This window comes from Balaenoptera ricei, chromosome 2 (assembly GCF_028023285.1).
Source record: "Balaenoptera ricei isolate mBalRic1 chromosome 2, mBalRic1.hap2, whole genome shotgun sequence".
NCBI classification, from domain to species: Eukaryota; Metazoa; Chordata; class Mammalia; order Artiodactyla; family Balaenopteridae; genus Balaenoptera; species Balaenoptera ricei.
Window position 1 is genome coordinate 101,318,449 of NC_082640.1, and position 23,310 is coordinate 101,341,758.

At 38.6% G+C, this 23,310-nt stretch overlaps 1 protein-coding gene across 7 annotated transcripts in view; it reads right to left on the reverse strand.

Annotated features, from left to right (window-relative positions):
* Positions 1-23,310, reverse strand: part of WDR76 (WD repeat domain 76) — a 67,213-nt gene that overhangs the window by 20,271 nt on the left and 23,632 nt on the right. For 6 of the 7 annotated variants that reach the window (XM_059913415.1, XM_059913414.1, XM_059913413.1 and 3 more), the window contains 5 exons: positions 11,377-11,503; positions 9,631-9,747; positions 9,502-9,545; positions 8,472-8,625; positions 823-981 (listed from right to left, as the gene is read on the reverse strand). In XM_059913415.1, the coding sequence (XP_059769398.1) occupies positions 823-981; positions 8,472-8,625; positions 9,502-9,545; positions 9,631-9,747; positions 11,377-11,503 (601 nt within the window). The remainder of the gene's footprint in view (positions 1-822; positions 982-8,471; positions 8,626-9,501; positions 9,546-9,630; positions 9,748-11,376; positions 11,504-23,310) is intronic. The other variant, XM_059913416.1, reaches the window with a different exon arrangement.

Genomic DNA, 23,310 nt, shown 5'->3' on the forward strand with positions numbered 1-23,310 from the left:
AGCCCAGGAAAAGATCTTATCCTCAACAGGTGGTTACGAATAAACCTGGCCTAAGATGTTCTGAATGAAACCGCCTAGGTGTCCATTTCTTGCCAGAGTACAATTATATGACATCGAATGGCAGTTTTTCATTCTAACTTCACCAGATAAAAACAGCTGAGCTAATCTCTCTACCATCAGCTATACATGGCATATAAGAGACGATAAATCTTAGCTAGAAGACAAAAGACCAAATTTTATAGTTTCTGTGTTACATTACTGGCCAAAAGTTTTGGACAATGTATTATAGAACTGTTATGTGATGAATTTCTCTAGTCTTTTTTGTCACATCTAAGACTCATCCCCACAAAATTCATATCTGCCAAGGCTAGAAATAATGAACAAAAGCATAATAATATTCCAATATTTTTTCCTGAATAAAAGAGGACAAGTTTTAAGCCTTAAAATAGAAGAATAAGTTATTTTATTTAAAAGCTTTCTGCAAAAATAAAAAATAAGAGCAAAAACTTATTATGTGCCAGGCTCTGTTTTAAGTAAATGCTTTATCTACATTAACTCATTTAATCCTCATGACAATCCTATAAGGTAGATACTATTACCATTCCATTTCAAAACTAAAGAAATTGAAGCACAAAGGGGTAAGCAACTTGCCAAGGTCACACAAATAGTAACAGATGGGATTTGAATTTAGGCAGTGTAGTTCTAAAGTCCCTATTCTATACCATCTCACCCAGTTTGATGGTATAATAATCATTCATGTGGCATTTCATAAAGAATCCAGAATATCATCTGAGGTCCATATATAAACACATTAACATTTACCTCTTCAAAAACAGCTCTGGAAAAATCCCCACAGCGTAATGTGCCATCATAGCTCAGTGACAGCAGGTGAGCTGGATTGGCAGGCGAGAAGTAAAGACAGCTAACTGGTTGACTATGGGGTTGAAAAATATAAACTCCATCTTCTTTAGGTTGGTGAGTCTGGAATAGAGTTGGGGGTGGGGAGAGAGACAAAAACTGGTGAAAAGCAGTAATATTTTCTACGTCATTATGTCATTAAACTATTTGTTTGTATTATATTCAGTCTTAGTCTATAATTGTACCCACCTTCCCATTCAGAAAGTCAGAACTGGAAACTTTATACTCTCACTAAGTTACTTTTTCCTAATTTTTAATCCAACAAAATTAAGTCACATTTATTTTAATAGTTTCCAGCTTTTTGCAACTAGCCAACTAGTTTTTCATAATACAGAGGGAAAAAAACTACTGCTTATAATGACTTCAGTTCATGAAATTCTCAGGAAATGTGTAATTTACTTTTATTTCACATGCAGGATAATTCCTTACTACCAAAACTTCTATCAATACCACTCCCACTTTGCTTGCTAAGTGTGCTTCTATATGAGTATGTCATTCTCAGCTCAATTTTCATAAGGTGTTTGGTCCTGGCACAAAATGATAGTTTTAAAAATATTTTATCCCCTAAATGCCCCATGAAAAATGCATGTACTTGAGGGACTACCTTGGTGGCACAGTGGTTAAGAATCTACCTGCCAATGCAGGGCACATGGGTTTGAGCCCTGGTCTGAGAAGATCCCATATGCCACGGAGCAACTAAGACCGTGTGCCACAACTACTGAGCGTGCACTCTAGAGCCTGCGAACCACAACTACTGAGCCCGTGTGCGACAACTACTGAAGCCCGCATGCCTACAGCCCATGCTCTGCAACAAGTGAAGCCACCACAATAAGAAGCCCACGCACCGCAATGAAGAGTAGCCCCCGCTCGCCACAACTAGAGAAAGCCCGCACGCACCAACGAAGACCCAATGCAGCCATAAATAAATAAATTTATATTAAAAATTTTTTTAACTATACTTTAAAATAATAAAAGAAAATCAAGCTGAAGGAATTTTTGAACTTCGAGGATTTCTTTACAAGAGCTATCTCCTAAGAAGGAAAAAGTATAAAATATAAAGCAGTTTTAGTCATTACGCTTTTTTATTTAACTATGTATGTCTCAATTTTAGACAATTTCTATTGACTGAGAACATTATTCTCACCCCTCCTCCAATCTCCCCTTTCTCCATCTCTATATTTTGTTATTTTTGTTTTTTCCAGGTTAACAACATTCATATCCAGTTCTGTAACCATAATTTATATGGCTGTTTAATATTAGTTCTGTATTTACATATTTATTTATCTATTTCATTTATTTTTGGCTGCGTCAGGTCATAGTTGCAGCACATGGGATCTTGATTGCGGCATGCGGGGTCTTTCATTGCAGCACACAGGCTCTTCATTGTGGCACGCGGGTTTCTCTCTAGTTGTGGCGTGCGGGTTTTCTCTCTCTAGTTGTGGTGCGTGGGCTCCAGAGCACGTGGCTCTGTAGTTTGCGGCACACGGGCTCTCTAGTTGAGGCCCGCGGGCTTAGTTGCCCCACAGCATGTGGGATCTTAGTTCCCCAACCAGGGATCAAACCCACATCCCCTGCATTGGAAGGCAGATTCTTTACCACTGGACCAGGGAAGTCCCAGTTGTGTATTTAAATGGATTCAACACTCATCATCAATTTTTCTGTCAAGCTTCTCCATTCCTGAATCCTTAATTTTGATTTACTCTCAATCGGCCAAGATTTGCTATCAAGCAGTTTTTTCCAGATGAACTCATAGGTCTTCAATTTCTTGAGTTTTTTCAGATGTGAAAAGACCTACCTGCTGTCTTTACATTAGAATAATATTTTGGGCTGGGTATGTATTCCAGGCCACACTTCCTTCTCTCAGAACTTTGTAGACATTACATGAAATGTTGCTGTAGAAAACTGAGGCAAACCTCGCTTTTCCCCTTGAATATAATTTGTTTTTCCTGCCTAAAGAATTCTTTATCCTTTAAGTCCAAATCTTCCTAGAACATGGCATACTCACTCAAATCTGCCAATCCAATTCTGTCTTTTCAGAAAAGTTCTCTTTGAATATATTTTCTGTTCCATTTGTTGGGTCATCTTTGACTGGCTTTCCTTTCCTTTTTTTTTAATGAATTTATTTATTTATTTATTATTTATTTATTTATTTATTTTTGGCTGCCTTGGGTCTTGCTACTGCACACGGGCTTTCTCTAGTCATGGCAAGTGGGGGCTACTCTTCGTTGTGGTGCGTGGGCTTCTCATTGCAGTGGCTTCTCTTGTTGCGGAGCACAGGCTCTAGGCACATGGGCTTCAGTAGTTGTGGCACACAGGTTTCAGTAGTTGTGGCTCGTGGGCTCTAGAGCGCAGGCTCAGTAGTTGTGGCACACGGGCTTCCTTGCTCCACGGCATGTGGGATCTTCCTGGACCAGGGATTGAACCCGTGTCCCCTGCATTGGCAGGTGGATTCTTAACCACTGCGCCACCAGGGTAGTCCTGGCTTTCCTTTTCTATTAGCTTTTCTCATAAAACTTTTTTCATCTGTGTTTGAGATTACCTCAGATATTTCCTTTAATATCTGTAATTTCATTTTCAGCAATGTCTATTCTGTTCCTTGCTTTTGTCTAATTTATTAGTTTCACTGATCTTCAATTTGTTTCTTTAGTTCTACAGTCTCCTTTTTCATTTCATTCTGTTGTTTTATCACCTTAGCTTTGAGTCTTATTTTACCAAATTAATGTTGATATTAACTTGCTCCACAGCAGCACTGTCCAAAAGAACTTTCTGAGATGACAAAAATGTTATATGTATGCACTGTCCAATATGGTATCCACTAGTCATGTGTGGCTATTAAGCACTTGAAATGTGCCTGGTGTAACTGAAGAACTGAATTTTCTATCTTAATTAATTTAAAAATAAATACACGTATCCCCCACTTTTCAAAAGTTCGCTTTATGCCACTTCGCTCTTACAAAACACCTATATTAGTACCTATTTTTGCTGACCGAAGGGAATCCAAAGAAGATTTTTGCTTTTGTGAGAAAAGGTGAAAAATGAAAATAGTATTCAGCGTTTGTTTTGCAGGAAGTTGTTACAGAGGCTTTATGTATAAAGCTATACATCTGACCTCTACCCACCTCTACAGCTTCCCCTTATTCCACTCATCCCTTCCGTTTATGCCTCTGCTGTTTATGCTCTAGCCACAGAGGTATTCTTTCAGGTCCTTAAATGGGTCAAGCCGGCATCCTCCTGCCTAAGGTCCTTGACATGCTGTTCCTCTTGTGTGAAATGCTCTTTTCCCTTTCTTTGCTTGGTTTACTCCTACTTAGCTTTCAAATCTCAATTCAATTCTCACTTCCTCAGGGAAGCCTTCCCTGATCCTCCAAATCAGGCCAGTTCCCCTGTTATGTGTTTTTATAACACTACTTTTCCTCCACTCCATTAATCACAGTATGTAATTCACTCCACTTATCAAACATGTAATTATTTCATTCATGCTGCTTTTGCCACTAAATTCTAAACTCTATAAGGACAGAGAAAATCCTTCCTCACAAATATGGATGGAGAGTCATTAGAATAGTACTTAGGGGACTTCCCTGGTGGTGCAGTGGTTAAGAATCCGCCTGCCAATGCAGGGGACACGGGTTTGAGCCCTGGTCCAGGAAAATCCCACATGCCGCAGAGCAACTAAGCTCATGCACCACAACTACTGAGCCTGTGCTCTAGAGCCTGTGAGCCACAACTACTGAGCCCACGTGCCACAACTACTGAAGACTACACACCTAGAGCCTGTACTCCACAACAAGAGAAGCCACCGCAATGAGAAGCCCGCGTACCACAACAAATAGTAGCCCCCACTTGCCACAACTAGAGAAAGCCCACGCGCAGGCTTAACCTAACACAGCCAAAAAATAAAGACCTAACAGCCAAAAAATAAATATAGAAATAAATTTATTAAAAAAAAAAAGAAGAGTACTTAGCACAAAATACTCAATAAGTGTGGAATGAATGAATGGGTGGGGTGACCGAATAAATGACAGCTCATCTTTTGATTCTAGGTGAGACTAGGAATCTGACAGAAGGTTAAGAGGAAAACTGAGGGACTGCCAAGACAATACAATGAGGTAAAAGTCTTTTCAACAAATAGTGCTGGGACAACTGGATATACACATACAAAAAGATGAACTTGGGCTCTTACCTCACAGCATATACAAAAATAATTCAAAAGAAAAAATTCGGGGCTTCCCTGGTGGCACAGTGGTTGAGAGTCTGCCTGCCAATGCAGGGAACACAGGTTCGAGCCCTGGTCTGGGAAGATCCCACATGCCACGAAGCAACTAGGCCCGTGAGCCACAACTACTGAGCCTGCGCGTCTGGAGCCTGTGCTCCGCAACAAGAGAGGTCACAATAGTGAGAGGCCCGCGCACCGCGATGAAGAGTGGCCCCCGCTTGCCGCAACTAGAGAAAGCCCTAGCACAGAAACGAAGACCCAACATAGCAATCAATCAATCAATAAAAAAAAAAAAAAAAAAATTCAAGATGGATCAGTGAACTAAATGTGAAAGCTAAAACTATAAAATTTTTAGAAAAAATAGGAGAAAATCTTTAAGCCTTTGGGCTACACAAAAGATTTCTTAGATATGACACCAAAAACACAGTCCATTAAAAGTCTGATGAATCAGACATCATCAAAATTCAAAAATTTGCACTTCAAAAGATAGCATTAAGAAGATGAAAAGAAGAAATATTTGCAAATCATGTATCTGATAAGGATGTGTATCTAGAATATACAAAGAACTCTTACAACTCAACAAGAAGACAAACAACCCAATAAAAAATTGACAAAAGATTTGAATAGACATTTCACCAAAGATATCCAAATGGCAGGAAAAGATTCTCAACATCATTAGTCATTAGAGAAATGCAAATCAAAACCACATGGAGATACAACTTCATTAAGAAGATACCACCCACTTGAAAGGCTATAATCGAAAAGACAGATAATAATAAATGTTGGTGACCATGTAGAAAAATTTGAACCCTCATACATTGCTGGTAGGAATAGAAAATGATGCAGCCACTTTGGAAAGCAGTTTGGCAGTTCCTCAAATGTTAACCAGTTACCATATGACCTAGCAATTCTACTCCCAGATACCTACCCAAGAGAAATGAAAACACAGACCTACACAAAAATGTGTACACAAATGTTTATAGTAGAATTATTCAGAATAGCCAAAAAGTGGAAACAACCCAAATGTCTATCAAATGATGCATGGATAAACAAAATGTGGTAAAATCAAACAATGGAGTACTATTCAGCAATAAAAAAAGAATGAGGTGCTGATAGATGCTATAAGACAGATAAACCTTAAAACTATGCTAAAAGAGGGACTTCCCTGGTGGTCCGGTGGTAAAGAATCCGCCTCCCAATGCAGGGGACACGGGTTCAATCCCTGGTTGGGGAACTAAGATCCCACATGCCGCGGGGCAACTAAGTCCATGTGCCACAACTACAGAGCCCACGAGCCCTGGAGCCTGCACACCACAACTAGAGAAAAACCCACGTGCCACAACTAGAGAGAAGCCTGCGCGCCGCAACAAAGAGCCCACGCTGCAATGAAAGATCCTGCATGCCTCAACAAAAGATCCCGCATGCCTCAACAAAGACCCCACATGCTTCAAATAAGACCCAACACAGCCAAAATAAATAAATTAATTTTTTAAAAAAACTATGCTAAAAGAAAAATGCCAATATAAAAGACCACATATTTTATGATTCTATTTATATGAAATGTCCAAAAAGTGCAAATTTGTGGAGATTTGCCTGGGGATAAGGGTAGAAACAGGGATTAAATGTAAGTAGCCATGAGGAATCTTATAGGAATGACGAAAATGTTCTAAAACTGAATTATGGTGATATTTACACAACTCAATAAACTTATTAAAAATCATTAAACTGTACATTTTAAATGTGTAGATTTTATAAAATATAAATTATACCTCAATAAAGCTAAACTTTTTTAAAAAAAACTAGGGGAGTTGCGAAGTGAGCACAGGATAGCCAAGATAATGGTTTTAGACTTGCTCAGTCTGTTAATGAGATAGCCAGGTGTCCTGAAAAATTAGAAAGTTGATAAAAATATTGGACTACAGAGACCCAATAATACAGATTTTTGGAGTCACCAGAAAAGACATGACAAAGGGACTTTTCTACATATCTTCAACACACCCTGAAAAGATCTTCACTTGACTATATTAATTCTCTATTTTTCCTTTTCTAAGTTCTTCAACAAATAGTCTATCCATTGATTCCATTTCTTCTTCCACCCCATACTTTTTTTAATCTCCTAAAGTCTGTGTTCCTTTCTTACCTTATTGTTGAAGCTCTCAACTCACTTCTGATACCCTATTTTCAAAACTAATGGCCCTTTTTCTGTTCCCATTCTTTTTAACTCATCTAAAAAAAAAGCCCTGTCAAACTCCCATGCTTGAAATTCATCTCTTAGCTTATACAACCTTATACTATTTCTGGTCCTCTTCCCACTTCTCTGCTTCTGTTTTCTTTACCAAATCCTTTCACCTCCTACCCCCACTCACATCTTATCAAAATAAGGGAGAACCTATGCTCCCAAAATAAGAGAGAATTTGGTTTTCATTTCTTCTCTTCTCACTTACAAGATCCATTTTATTTATTAACCCCAACCCACTGCAAGTCACCATGATTTCTCCATCTCCATTAATTGTCCTTATGGCATTTTTCAGGTCTTTGTTCTACTTCCCCAATTAAAAAATAAATTCAGAGAACATTAACTTGGCTTTTTTCAATTTTGTAAACACTGAAAGCAATCAATGCATTATTATATGTACAATGAATGAAATTCAATATCTGTTTCTGATTCATCAAAAAATGACTAGGGGGCTTCCCTGGTGGTGCAGTGGTTAAGAATCCGCCTGCCAATGCGGGGGACATGGGTTCGAGCCCTGGTCCAGGAAGATCCCACATGCCGCGGAGCAACTAAGCCCGTGCGCCACAACTACTGAGCCTGCGTGCCTAGAGCCCGTGCTCTGCAACAAGAGAAGCCACCACCATGAGAAGCCCGCGCACCGCAACGAAGAGTAGCCCCCGCTCCCTGCAACTAAAGAAAGCCCACGTGCAGCAATGAAGACCCAATGCAGCCAAAAATAAATAAAAAATAAATAAATTTAAAAAAAAATTACTAGGATCATCCTAAGCAGATCCTTGGGAAGATATTTTGATCCAGCTTGGAAACTATATTTTAAACATAATTAGAAGCCTAAGAACTTTGTATGATCTTTTCATATACACATTTAAAGCTGTAATAAACTTTCCTGGCAGGAATTTGTGCCCAGATGACTAAAGATATTCAAGCTAAAAATATTAAAGTTCTACAAAGCAAATTTAAATTCCTCTAGGTTTCTAAAATTTGGAATCACAAAGCACAAAACTATAAATCTCAAGTAACATCTAGAAACACATGGCTCTAGGCTATTCTTTCGCAGACTATTTGCTTCAAATGTTAATATCTTCAAAACAATTAATAATAACTTACCAAATCCCAAAGTCCAACTTGTCCAGATCTGGCCCCAGCTGCCACCAAAGTTCTAATTTCTGATGGATGGAGAGCCACTGAGAATATTGGGCCTTTGGTAACTTTATAAACAGTATCTTCACTAATGATCATGCCATTTAAATTGGCTTTGTAGCTGAGAAGATTAAAAAGTTAAATTTTAGAAGTAAAACCAAACTCAGTAGTCAAAACAAGTAAAAGATGATTCGAAAAAGTAAAATCACAATTAGTAAATGTGGGAAAATATTCAACTTCCTGGCAACCAAGGAAATCAAATTAAACAATGGGGTACTATTTTTCACTTATAAAAGCTAGGAGCCTGCAGTTAAACATACATTCATATATATTGCTAACAGCAGAAGTAAATTCATTTAAGATTTTCGAAATTTTTTTAAAAGATTTTGGAAAACAATCTAGCATGTCCTAAAAGCCATGAAAATGTCCATAATATCTGACACATTAATCTCACTTCTGGAATCTATCCTAAGGAAATAATCCACTATCACAATATAAACTTCAACAAACACACATACAAACACTCAAAATTAAATAGAAAACAATTCCAAATACCAAGGGAGTAAGAGGAGGTTAAGTAAATTCTACCTGCTGAATCAAATATTATGCAATTATTCAATAAATTTAAAGACTCTAGTAACATGCAACCACAATGTTAATAGAAAAGCATAATGCAAAACTGTACATATATTAGAACATAACAAAGTAAAAATGTATGTGATTTCACTCATTTATTAAACACTGAATGAATATATACTATGTGAAATGCACTTTTCTGGTTACTGAGACAAAATCCATGCATTCATGAAGCTTATATCCTAGTGGTATTGCATATGGTGATACACGAAAGGAAATATACAAAAACAACAGTTGTTAGGGTAGAAATATGATGGATAATTTTTCTCACCTCATTTTCAAATTTCCTGTAATGGTATATAGTCTTTAAGTTATAAAGATCTCAGAAAATATAAAACAAAGGCAAGGAATTTTAACTCACCTTTTAATGCTAGATAACTCCTTCTCAGTGTTTTTACTTCTTGTCTGAAACAATGGGAGAAACCAAAGCACTAAGTTAATATATGTACTAAAATTTGCTTAACAGATGATTCTAAAAGCTTGGGCTTACCCTCCCAAGTGATACCTTGCTCACTTCTGCCCAAGTCTGCAGAAATCCTTTAAATAGTTCACTGTTATCATCTCGATTTTCAGAAGTCATTTCTAAAGGCCCAGGAGGTAACAAAGGCTGTTATAAAAAATAAGAAAAAAAAGTTGGTTGTCGCTCTGCCCTAGAATGTAAGCTTAAGATTTCTTACTACTTTACTTTCAATACCAACAACAGTGGTGACACATAGTTAGCATTCAAAAACAGTTGCTCAATGAATGAATGCCAAGTATACTGTAAAGTAATAACATGTATTATCTCATTTAATCCCCTTAATAATCCAGTGAATGAGATATCACATTATAAAGACAGTGGAATGAAACTTAGAGAAGTTAATTTGTCCAAAGTTCCACTGCCAATACCTGAAGTTGCTGGGAATTGATTCAGATCAGTTCAATTTCATACCTCAAAGTTATTACTCTATGTCAGTGTTTTTTATTTTTTATTTTTTAAATTGAAGCATAGTTGATTTACAATGTTGTATCCATCTCTGCTGTACAGCAAAGTGACTCAGTTATACACATATAGACATTCTATTTTATATTCTTTTCCATTATGGTTTATCACAGGATACTGAATATAGTTCCCTGTGCTATACAGTAGGACCTTGTTGTTTACCCATCCTATATATAATAGTTTACATCTGCTAATCCCAAACTCCCAGTCCTTCCCTCCCCCACCGCCTCCCCCCTTGGCAACCACAAGTCTGTTCTCAATTTCTGTGAGTTTCTGTTTTGTGGATAGGTTCATTTGTGCCATATTTTAGATTCCACATATTAAGTGATATCATATGATATTTGTCTTTCTCTTTCTGTATGTCAGTGTTTTTTAAATCACAGGTTGTAACCCATAGGTCGTGAAATCATTTTAATACATTACAACCAACAGTGTGTTTTAGTGAATGAGAAAAGAACAGACTAGGAAATACAAAAGTGTATCACATGTAGTAAGGATAAGTATCATTTCACAAAAGTTTTGTTTCAGTTGTGTGTGTGTGTGTGTGTGTGTGTGTGTGTGGAATGGGTTCAATGTAAATGTATTTCTTATCATGGATGGATGGAGGCTTCAAAAAAATTTGAAAGCTACTCTTCCCCTAGCAACTTAATTTGCAATTAGCTCTCAAAGCACCAGGCTAATCTTCCAATTTATAATTAAGCACTTAGATACAAAATATTAAAAACAGTAGGTGCTCCTGAATAAAAAATATACTCATAATCTTATTTAGACAATAAATTTGGTAAATAAAACTCTTTCCACTCACTGATAGCATAAAATTAAACTACAGTAAGAGAACCCCATCACTATTGACATATATTATTTATTACTAATAATATTAATAACTACCATTTATTGCTTACTAAGTCCTTAATATAATGTAAGAAACTTTATAGATGCTATTTCATTTATCCCTCACAACACCTCTTTGAGAGGTTTCTGCTATTGTTGCCATTTTAAAAATGGGGAAACTGGGGCTCAGAAAGACTAAGGAATTTACCCACAATCCCACACAGGGTAAGTCTGCAGAAATATAGAATCCAAGCCAGTCTTTTACGAGTTTGAAATCTTACTCATTAAACCATACAACAGCCAAGTATTAAATTAATGAAGTACAAATTAAACATAATTTAATGACTTTTTACTCTACTTTCAAACACTTCAAATTTTTGAGTATTTTATTGGTTAATATATTGTATTTGCACTCTTTCTTACATTTTCATCTGCTACTAATATTGGCTGGGTTGGAGTTGCTGGTAATGAAACTCCTGAAGGGTCAACTTTTAGTAATCGCATTGACCTTCTACATCCAGTCCCATTTTCTTTCTTCTTAGGCTTCTTTCTAAAGGAGTGGGGGAAAAAATCATGTTATACTCATAAAAGTTATATGTATTTATTAATATCAAGGAAACAACGTCTAGTAATCTATCTCACAGATATATTCACACATTGCAAAGATGTATATACATGGCTACACTGATTTTTTTTTTTTCTTCGCCACACTGTGCAGCATGTGGAACTTTCCCAACCCAGGATCAAACCCGTGCCCCCTGCCATGGAACCATGGAGTCTCACCCACTGGACCACCAGTGAAGTCCCTACACTGATTTTAATTAAAAGCCTGGAAACATCATAAATGTTCATCATGAGGAGGTGAGGGGTGTTAAATAAATTATGACATACATATCTAGCAGAATATTATGCAGTCATAAAAAAGAAATAGATTTTTGTGTGCTGATATGACATGAACTCTAAGATACAAGAAGCAAAAACAAGGTCCAGCACATGTTGAATATGGTTCCATTTGCTTTTTTACAAAATATATACACATACATTTGTAATTGCTGAGATTACCTATGGAAGAATACACATGAAACTATTAACAGTGGTTTTCTCTAGGGAAAAGGCCTGGAGAACTAAGGTCCAGGATAGGAAAGAGACTTAAATGTTTCATTGCATGGCCTTCCATATAGTTTACTTTTTAAATCATATACATACCCTACTTTTTTATGCATTATTTTTTTATTTTAAAAAAGTAGTTCAGAACTTCCAGTTTCCAGTTCCAAATTTAAAGAGCTTGAAAGTCACTGCACTGTCTTATCAAGTAAAAAGCTGAACAGACTGAAAAATCAACTCTTCTAGGATACTTAAGAGAAACGAGGGCACAGTAGAAACTGCTGAAGGCAAATGCAAGAAGTCATGGCTTATTGGAGCAGACTTAGAAATGGAAACCATCATGGGAACCAGCAACAGGGTAGGAAAGCCTGAACTGTAATTGACCAATTGCTGGAGGTTCAGTGTACACAAGTCTGAGAGTTAAAAACTCCAGGGAAAACTAGACAGCTACATGTAAAAGAATGGAACTAGAATATTTTCTCATACCATATACAAAAACAGACTCAAAATGGATTAAAGGCTTTAATGTAAGACCTGAAACCATAAAACTCCTAGAAGAAAACACAGGTACTACACTCTTTGACATTGGTCTTGGCAATATTTTTTGGATGTGTCTCCTCAGGCAAGAGCAACAAAAGCAAAAAATAAACAAATGGGACCTAATCAAGCTTAAAAGCTTTTGCAAAACAAAGGAAACCATCAACAAAATGAAAAGGCAACTGACTGAAGGGAAGAAGATTTGTGCAAATGATATGTCCAATAACGGATTAATATCCAAAATATATAAACAGCTCATACAACTCAACATCAAAAACAAAATAATCTGATTAAACAATGGGCAGAGGACCCAAAGAAGACATAGAAATGGCCAACAGGCACAAATGAAAAGGTTAGATCATCAGGGTGCACCACAACAACTGACACTGTGCTCTAGAGCTCGTGAGCCACAACTACTGAGTCTGCGCAACACAACTACTGAAGCCCATGCACCCTAGAGCCCGTGCACCGCAAGTATTGAGCCCATGCACCACACCTACTGAAGCCCACATGCTCTAGGGCCCGCGTGCCACAACTACTGAGCTACTGTGCTGCAACTACCAAAGCCTGTGTACCTAGAGCCCATGCTCCACAACAAGAGAAGCCACCGCAATGAGAAGCCCACACACTGCAACAAAGAGTAGCCCTCGCTCACTGCAACTAGAGAAAGCCTGCACGCAGCAACAAAGACCCAGTGCAGCCAAAAAAAAAAAAAAAAGAAATACATGCACCCCAATGTTCATAGCAGCATTTTTTATAATAGACAAGATATGGATGCAACCTAAAAGTTCATCAACAGAAGACGAATGGATAAAGAAGATGTGGTGTATATATATATATATATATATATATATATATATATATATATATATATATATGTATGTATACAATGTAATACTACATAGCCATAAAAAAGTGAAGTTTTCCCATTTGCAACAACATGACTGAAACTGGAGGCTATTATGCTTAGTGAAATAAATCAGTCAGAAAAAGACAAATACTGTTATGTTATCACCTACATGTGGAATCTAAAGCATAAAACAAATGAATGAATATAACAAAACAGAAACAGACTCACAGATATAGAGAACAAACTAATGGTTACCAGTGGGAGAGGGCAAGAGGGGAGGGGCAAGATAGGGGTAGGAGGTTAAGAGGTACAAACCACTTTGTACAAAATAAATAAGCTACAAGGATATATTTATAGCACAGGGAATACAGCCATCATTTTATAGTAACTATAAATGGAGTATAATCTATAAAAATTTTAAATCACCATGTTGTACACCTGAAAATAATATAATATTGTAAATCAACTACACTTAAACTGTACTACTATGAAACCTAATATGAAGACCAAAAATTTGAAATGATCTCTGGCCCATGGCCTTAAAAAGACTGTAACTAGTTCCTTTTAACTTAAATTTTACCACTTTAGCTTAACAATGAGGTATAAAACAAAACCAAGTATACTTGTTATATACTTGGTTAAATACTGGTTAAATTTACCAAAGATTCCTCCAGAAGTCTTTGGTAAATTTAACATTCATTATTAACTTTTATAGTATTAAAATATTATAAGTAATGTGCCAATTTCAAAGTCCTCTAAATCTTTTGTCACAACGATATTTATAGCACTGTAAACAGAACTAAAGCCTGATATCATATATTATTAAAACTGACATTTATCTCCAAAAGAATTTGACCTGTGGTGACTGAACTCTGAAAAAAGTAAAAAGACTGGTAGTTGGAGAAAAGTAGATCTCTCACATTACTTAGTCAATGGCAGTTCCATTGTAATTTAGCCTTAATCTTTTTGCTGAAATGATCTAAATAACAAAAGATCCATAATAAAAATATTTTTTTAAAAAGAAATGAGCTATTAAGCCATGAAAAGACATGGGGGAACCTTAAATGCATATTACTAAAAAAAGCAGCCAACCTGAATGAGACTACATACTGTATGATTCCAAATACATGACTGACATTCAGGAAAAGGCAAAACTATGGAGACAAAAAAGATCAGTGATTGCAAGGGGTGAGGGTGATAAGGGATAAAAAAGCAGAGCAGAGGATTTTAGGGCAGTGAAATACTCTGTACATTATAATGATAGATATATGTCATTATACATTTGTACAAACCCAAAGAATGAACAACACCAAGAGTGAACCCTAAGGTAAACTACAGATCTGGGGTGATTATGATGTATCAAGGTAGGTTCATCCTTGGTAACAAACGTACCACTCTGGTGAGTGATTCTGATAATGGGAGAAGCTATGCATGTGTCGGGCAGGGGATGGAAATCTCTGTAACTTACTCTCAATTTTGCTGTGAAACTAAAACTGCTCTAAAAATAAAATCTTAAAAAAAAAGAAACCTCAAGGGGGCCTCACCCCCACAATTTTGTAAGATTTATATCCAGGAGCTTGACCAGGCCCTCAAAGTAAATATCAGAGAAAAATCTCCTCATGCTTCTAGCAGGGGGAGGAGAAAAGGAAGAATTTTGAGATAGGCCAGAGCACTCTGTTCTTCTTAACAGGCCTGCCCTCAGGAGAAATTAGTTAACCAGAGCCTAACCTGCTAGGGTATTGTCAGAGGCTAACTGACCTGGGGAAGGGAAATACCCAACAGCAGCCCACTCTTGCCATCTTGTCCAACCAAAGGAGAGACGAAAAAAACTAAAACACTTGTGAAGTTCACAGTCCAAAGACATAGGTTCAGTCAGAGACTGAGAACTAATAACAAGACTACAGAATGCTCCCCTCCCCCAACATCTCACCACCACATTGCTAAAGACCTATTTATAACAGTTACTTTTTCTTGGTACATCATGTCCAGTTATCAAGAAAAAATTACAAGACACACTGAAAAGCAAAAAACACAATTTAAAGAAACAGAGCAAGCTTCAAAACCAGACATGGCAGAAATGTTGAAATTATCACACTAAGAATTTAAAACGGGCTTCCCTGGTGGCGCAGTGGTTGGGAGTCTGCCTGCCAATGCAGGGGACACGGGTTCGAGCCCTGGTCTGGGAAGATCCCACATGCCACGGAGCGACTGAGCCCGTGAGCCACAACTACTGAGCCTGCGCATCTGGAGCCTGTGCTCCGCAACGGGAGAGGCCGCGACAGTAAGAGGCCCGCGCACCGCGATGAAGAGGGGCCCCCGCTCGCCGCAAGTGGAGAAAGCCCTCGCACAGAAACGAAGACCCAACACAGCCAAAAATAAAAAATAAATTAATTAATTAATTAAAAAAAAAAAAAGAATTTAAAACAACTGTGATTAACATGCTAAGGGCTCCAATGGATAAAATACACACCATGAAAGAACAGATAAGCAATGTCAACAGAGGGATGTAAATACTAAGAAAGAACCAAAAAGAAATGCCAGAGATCAAAAACACTATAATAGAAATGAAGAATGCCTTTGATGGGCTCAGTAATAGACTGGACATGGCTGAAGAAAGAATCTCTGACCTTGGGGATATCTCAACAGGAATCTCTAAAACTGAAAAGCAAGGAGAAAAAGACAAAAAACAGAACAGAATAACCAAGAACGTAGATAACTAAAAAAGTATAACATATAAATAATGGGAATACAAGAAAGAGAAGAAAAAATGTAATAGAAGAAATATTTGAAATAATAACTGAAAATTCCCCCAAACTAGTGTCAGACACCAAACCACAGATCTAGAAAGCTCAGCGAACATCAAGCAAGATAAATGCAAAAACAAAAATGAAAACAAAGAAAACCTACAACTAGGCAATTCATTTCCAAACTACAGAAAAATCAAAGATAAAATCCTGAAAGGAGCCAGAAGGAAAAAAACACTTTACCTACAGAGAACAAAGATAGAAATTAAATCTATCTTCTCAGAAACCATGCAGGCAAGGAGAGAGTGAAAATATTTAGAGTGGAGAGAGAAAAGTAAAACCCAACCTAGAATCATGTACCCTGGGAAGTTATCCATCAAAGGAAAAGCAAATTAGGAACATCTGAGACAGTGAACACCAGAGAGATGCTAGAAGAGTGATGCTCTCAGAGAGAGATGGAAGCTCCGTGCCCTTTCCCCATGCCTTGCCTGATGCATCTATCCCATCTGGCTGTTCTTGAGTCATATCCACTGTAATAAACAGCACAAGGTGAGTGGTGCTCTTGAGAACCTTCTGTTGATTACTACTCACACCTTTTCCAGGGACACTTTCTTAAAAGCACCAACAAGCATCCAGTTTATTCAGATATAATCCCAGATTTATGGAGTTGTTGCTGACCAGATTACACCTGTCTCACTAAGACTGGAGTTTCCGGACGAAAAGACAAGATGGCAGAGTAGAAGGAAGTGAGCTCACCTCTTCTTACGTAAACACCAAAATCACAACTAACTACTGAACAACCATCAACAAAAACACGCTGGAAGCTACGAAAAGATACCCTACATCCAAAGACAAAGAAGAAGCCACAAGGAGATGGTACAGGGGCACAATCGCAATAAAATCAAATCCCATACCTGCCAGGTGGATGACTCACAAACTGGAAAATAATTATACCACAGAAGTTCTCCCACAGGAGGGAGAACCCCACATCAGCATCTACAGCCTGGGTTTCTGGCAACAGGAGAAGATGTCTCCAGAGAACCTGGCTTTGAAGGCCATTTTGATCACAGGAATTCCACAGGACTGGGGAAACAGAAATTCCACTCTTGGAGGGCACACACAAGGTCTCATGCGCACCAGGACTCAGGGAAAAAAGCAGTGACCTCAAAAGAGACTGTGCCAGCCCTACCTGCCAATAATGGAGGGTCTCCAGTGGAGGCAGGAGTGGCTGTGGCTCACTGCAGGGACAAAGACACTGGCGGCAGTAGTTCTGGGGAGTACTCATCAGTGTGAGCCTTCCTGGAGGCCACCAATTTCTCACCAAGACCTGGCCCCACCCAACAACCTGAAGCTTCCATTACTGGGACCCCATGGCCAAACAACCAACAGGGCGGGACACAGCCCCACCCATCAGCAGACAGGTTACCTAAAGTATTCCTGAGCACAAAGCTGCCCACTAAACACATAGCATGACCCAGCCCTGCCCAACAGAGGGACAAGACCCAGCTCCACACCCCAGTGGGCAGTAACCAGTCCCTCCCACCAGAAAGCCTGCACAAGCCTCTTAGACAGCCTCATCCACCAGGGAGCAGGCAGCAGAAGGAAGAAGAAATACAACCCTGCAGCCTGCAGAATGAACACCACAATCACAGGAAGTTAGATAAAATGAGACGGCAGAGAAACATATCCCACACTAAGGAACATGATAAAACCCCAGAAGAACAATTAAATGAAGTGGACAAAGGCAATCTACCTGAAAAAGAATTCAGAGTAATGATAGTATAGATTATCCAAGATCTCAGAAAAAGAATGGATGTACAGATTCAGAAGATACAAAAAATGTTTAACAAAGACCTAGAGGAACTAAACAACAAACAAACAGAAATAGACAATACAATAACTGAAATGAAAAATACACTAGAAGGAAGCACCAACAGAATAACTGAGGCAGAAGAAAGAATGAGCGAGCTGGAAGAAAGAATGGTGGAAATCACTGCTGCAGAATAAAATAAAAAATAAAAAGAAATGAGGAAAGATGGTGGAGGAGTAAGACGTGGAGGTCACCTTCCTCCCCACAAATACATCAAAACTACATCTACATGTGGAACAGTTCCTACAGAACACATAATGAACACTGGCAGAAGACCTCAGACTTTCCAAAAGGCAAGAAACTCCCCACGTACCTTGGTAGGGCAAAAGAAAAAAGGAAAAGCAAAGACAAAAGAATAGGGACGGGACCTGTACCTCTGCGAGGGAGCTGTGAAGGAGGAAAAGTTTCCACACAGTAGGAAGCCCCTTCACTGGTGGGGATTGGAGGCGGGGGGCGGGCAGGGGGGGAAGCTTCAGAGCCACGGAGGAGAGCAGAGCAACACGGGTGGAGAGGGCAAAGCAGAGAGAGATTCCTGCAAAGAGGATCAGTGCTGACAGCACTCACCAGCCTGAGAGGCTTGTCTGCTCACACGCCAGGGCGGGCGGGAGCTGGGAGCTGAGGCTCGGGCTTCAGAGTTAAGATCCCAGGGAGAGAACTGGGGTTGGCTGCGTGAACACAGCCTGAAGGGGGCTAGTGCACCACAGCTAGCCGGAAGGGAGTCCGGGAAAAAGTATGGACCTGCCTAAAAGGCAAGAGACCATTGTTTCAGGGTACACGAGGAGAGACGATTCAGAGCACCACCTAAACGAGCTCCAGAGACAGATGCGAGCCACAGCTATCAGCAGGGATACCAGAGACGGGCATGAAATGCTAAGGCTGCTGCTGCAGCCATCAAGAAGCCTGTGTGCAAACACAGGTCACTATCCATACCTCCCCTCCTGGGAGCCTGTGCAGCCGCCACTGTAGGGTCCCGTGATACAGGGACAACTTCCATGGGAGAATACATGGCATGCCTCACGCTGTTGCAACGTCACACCAGTCTCTGCCACCGCAGGCTCTCCCGCATTCCGTACCACTCCCTCCCCCCAGTCTGAGTGAAGAAATCAAAAGAAGAAAGAAAAGAATACATAGAAACAAATGACAATGAAAACACGATGACCCAAAACCTATGGGACACAAAAAAAGCACTTCTGTAGGGAAGTTTATAGCAATTCAATCTCACCTCAAGAAACAACAAAAATCTCAAATAAACAACTTAACCTTACACCTAAAGCAATTAGAGAAAGAAGAACAGAAAACCCCCCAAAGTTAGCAGAAGGAAAGAAATCATAAAGATCAGATCAGAAATAAATGAAAAAGAAATGAAGGAAACAATAGCAAAGATCAATAAAACTAAAAGCTGGTTCTTTGAGAAGATAAACAAAATTGATAAACCATTAGCCAGACACATCAAGAAGAAAAGGGAGAAGACTCAAATCAACTGAATTAGAAATGAAAAAGGAGAAGTAACAACTGACACTGCAGAAATACAAAGGATCATGAGAGATTACTACAAGCAACTATATGCCAATAAAATGGACAACCTGGAAGAAATGGACAAATTCTTAGAAAAGCACAACCTTCCAAGACTGAACCAGGAAGAAATAGAAAATATGAACAGATGAATCACAAACACTGAAATTGAAACTGTGATTAAAAATCTTCCAGCAAATAAAGGCCCAGGAGGGACTTCACTGGTGGAGCAGTGGTTAAGAATCCACCTGCCAATGCAGGGGACACGAGTTCAAGCCCTGGTCCGGGAAGATCCCACATGCCACGGAGCAACTAAGCCCGTGCACCACAACTACTGAGCCTGCGCTCTAGAGCCCGCGTGCCGCAACTACTGAAGCCCGTGTGCCTAGAGCCAGTGCTCCACAACAAGAGAAGCCACTGCAATGAGAAGCCCGCACACCGCAGCGAAGAGTAGCCCCCACTCGCCACAACTAGAGAAAGCCCGCACGCAGCAACGAAGACCAAACACAACCAAAAATAAATAAATAAATAAACAAACTAACAAAAGGTCCAGGACCAGATGGCTTCACAGGTGAATTCTATCAAACATTTAGAGAAGAGCTAACATCTGTCCTTCTCAAACTCTTCCAAAATACAGCAGAGGGAGGAACACTCCCAAACTCATTCTACAAGGCAACCATCACCCTGATACCAAAACCAGACAAGGATGACACAAAAAAAGAAAACTACAGGCCAATATCACTGATGAACATAGATGCAAAAATCCTCAGCAAAACACTAGCAAATAGTTTGTCTATAGTTTCTTAACTATAAATGAAAAATGGATCTTGAAAATTACACATATTGGTTTTTTCACTTGATATGTCTGACTTGCGCTCCTCCAAAAAAAAAAAAAAAAAATACGAGCAAATAGAATTCAAAAGCACATTAAAAGAATCATACACCATGATCAAGTGGATTTTATCCCCAGAAGGCAAGGATTCTTCAATATACACAAATCAATCAGTGTAATAAACCATATTAACAAATTCAAGGAGAACAACCATATGATCATCTCAATAGATGCAGAAACAGCTTTTGACAAAATTCAACACCCATTTATGATAAAAACCCTCCAGAATGTAGGCATAGAGGGAACTTACCTCAACATAATAAAGGCCATATATGACAAACCCACAGCCAACATCGTTCTCAATGGTGAAAAACTGAAACCATTTCCACTAAGATCAGGAACCAGACAAGACTGCCCACTCTCACCACTATTATTCAACATAGTTTTGAAAGTTTTAGCCACAGCAATCAGAGAAGAAAAAGAAATAAAAGGAATCCAAATCAGGAAAGAAGAAGTAAAACTGTCACTGTTTGCAAATGACACGATACTATACATAGAGATGGTGAGATATATCATGCTCTTGGATCAGAAGAATCAATACTGTGAAAATGACTATTCTACCCAAAGCAATCTACAGATTCAATGCAATCCCTATCAAATTACCAATGGCATTTTCACAGAACTAGAACAAAAAATCTTAAAATTTGTATGGACACACAGAAGACCCTGAATAGCCAAAGCAATCTTGAGGAAGAAAAATGGAGGTGGAGGAATCAGACTCCCAGACTTCACACTATACTACAAACCTACAGTAATCAAGACAGTATGGTACTGGCACAAAAACAGAAATATAGATCAATGGAACAGGATAGAAAGCGCAGAGATAAACCCATGCACATATGGTCACCTTATTTTTGATAAAGGAGGCAAGAATATACAATGGCGAAAAGACAGCCTCTTCAATAAGTGGTGCTGGGAAAACTGGACAGCTACATGTAAAAGAATGAAATTAGAACACTTCCTGACACCATACACAAAAATAAACTCAAAATGGATTAAAGACCTAAATGTAAGACCAGATACTATAAAACTCTTAGAGGAAAACATAGGAAAAACACTCTTTGACATAAACCAGCAAGATCTTTTTTGACTCACCTCCTAGAGTAACGAAAATAAAATCAAAAATAAACAAATGGGACCTAATGAAACTTAAAAGCTTTTGCACAGCAAAGGAAACCATAAACAATACGAAAAGACAACCCTCAGAATGGGAGAAAATATTTGCAAACGAAGCAGCTGACAAAGGATTAATCTCCAAAATATACAAACAGCTCATGCACCTCAATATCAAAACAACAAACGACCCAATCAAAAAATGGGCATAAGACCTATATAGACATTTCTCCAAAGAAGACATACAGATGGCCAAGAGGCACATGAAAAGATGCTCAACATCACTAATCATTAGAGAAATGCAAATCAAAACTACAATGAGGTATCACCTCATTCCAGTGAAAACGGCCATCATCAAAAAATCTACAAACAATAAATGCTGGAGAGGGCGTAGACAAAAGGGAACCCTCTTGCACTGTTGGTGAGAATGTAAATTGATACAGTCACTATGGAGAACAGTACTGAGGTTCCTTAAAAAACTAAAAACAGAACTACCATATGACCCAGCAATCCTCCTACTGGGCATATACCCTGAGAAAACCATAATTCAAAATGACACATGTACCCCAATGTTCACTGCAGCACTATTTACAACAGCCAAGACATGGAAACAACCTAAATGTCCAATGACAGATGAGTGGATAAAGAAGATGTGGTACATATATACAATGGAGTATTACTCAACCATAAAAAGAAACGAAATTGGGTCATTTGCAGAGATGTGGATGGACCTAGAGTCTGTCATACAGAGTGAAGTAAGTCAGAGAAAAACAAATATCGTATATTAACGCATAAATGTGGAATATAGAAAAATGCTACAGATGAACCTATTTCCAGAGCAGGAACAGAGACGCAGACATAGAGAACGGACATGTGGACGTGGTGGGGGAGGGGGGGTGGGAGGGGAGGGTGGGATGAACTGGGAGATTAGGATTGACATATATACACTACAATGTGTAAAACAGATAGCTAGTGGGAACCTGCTGTATAGCACAGGGAGCTAAGCTCGGTGCTCTGTGATGACCTAGATGGGTGGGATGGGGAGGTGGGGGGTGGGAGGGAGGTCCAAGAGGGAGGGAATATATGTGTACATATAGCTGAGCCACTTCGTTGTACAGCAGAAACTAACACAACACTGTAAAGCAATTATACTCCAATTTAAAAAAAAAAAGAAATAAAAGAGGGGACTCGCTACAGATCCTATGGACATTAAAAAGGTAATAAAGAAATAATATAAACAACTCAATGCCCACATATTTGAAAACCTAGATGAAATGGACCAATTCCTTGAAACATACAATTTGCCAAAACTCATATAAGAAACAATCTGAATAGGCCTGTATTTATTAAAGAAATTGAACTAGTAATTAATAACCTTCCAAAACAGAAAGCACCAGGCTGATATGGGTGCACTAGTGAATTCTACCACACATTGAAGGGAAAAATTAAACCAATTCTCTACAATCTTTTTCAGAGGACAGAAGCAGAGGGAATACTACCTAACTCATTCTATGAGGCTAACATTACTGTGATATCAAAACCAGACAGACATTACAAGAACAGAAAACTACAGATCAATATCTCTCATGAGCCGAGATGCAAAAACCCTCAACGGAATATTAGTAAATTGAATCCAACAATGTGTAAAATGTATTATAAACCACAACCAACTGGAATATATCCCAGGCATGCAGCACTAGCTCAACACACAATAATCAATTAATGTAATCCACCC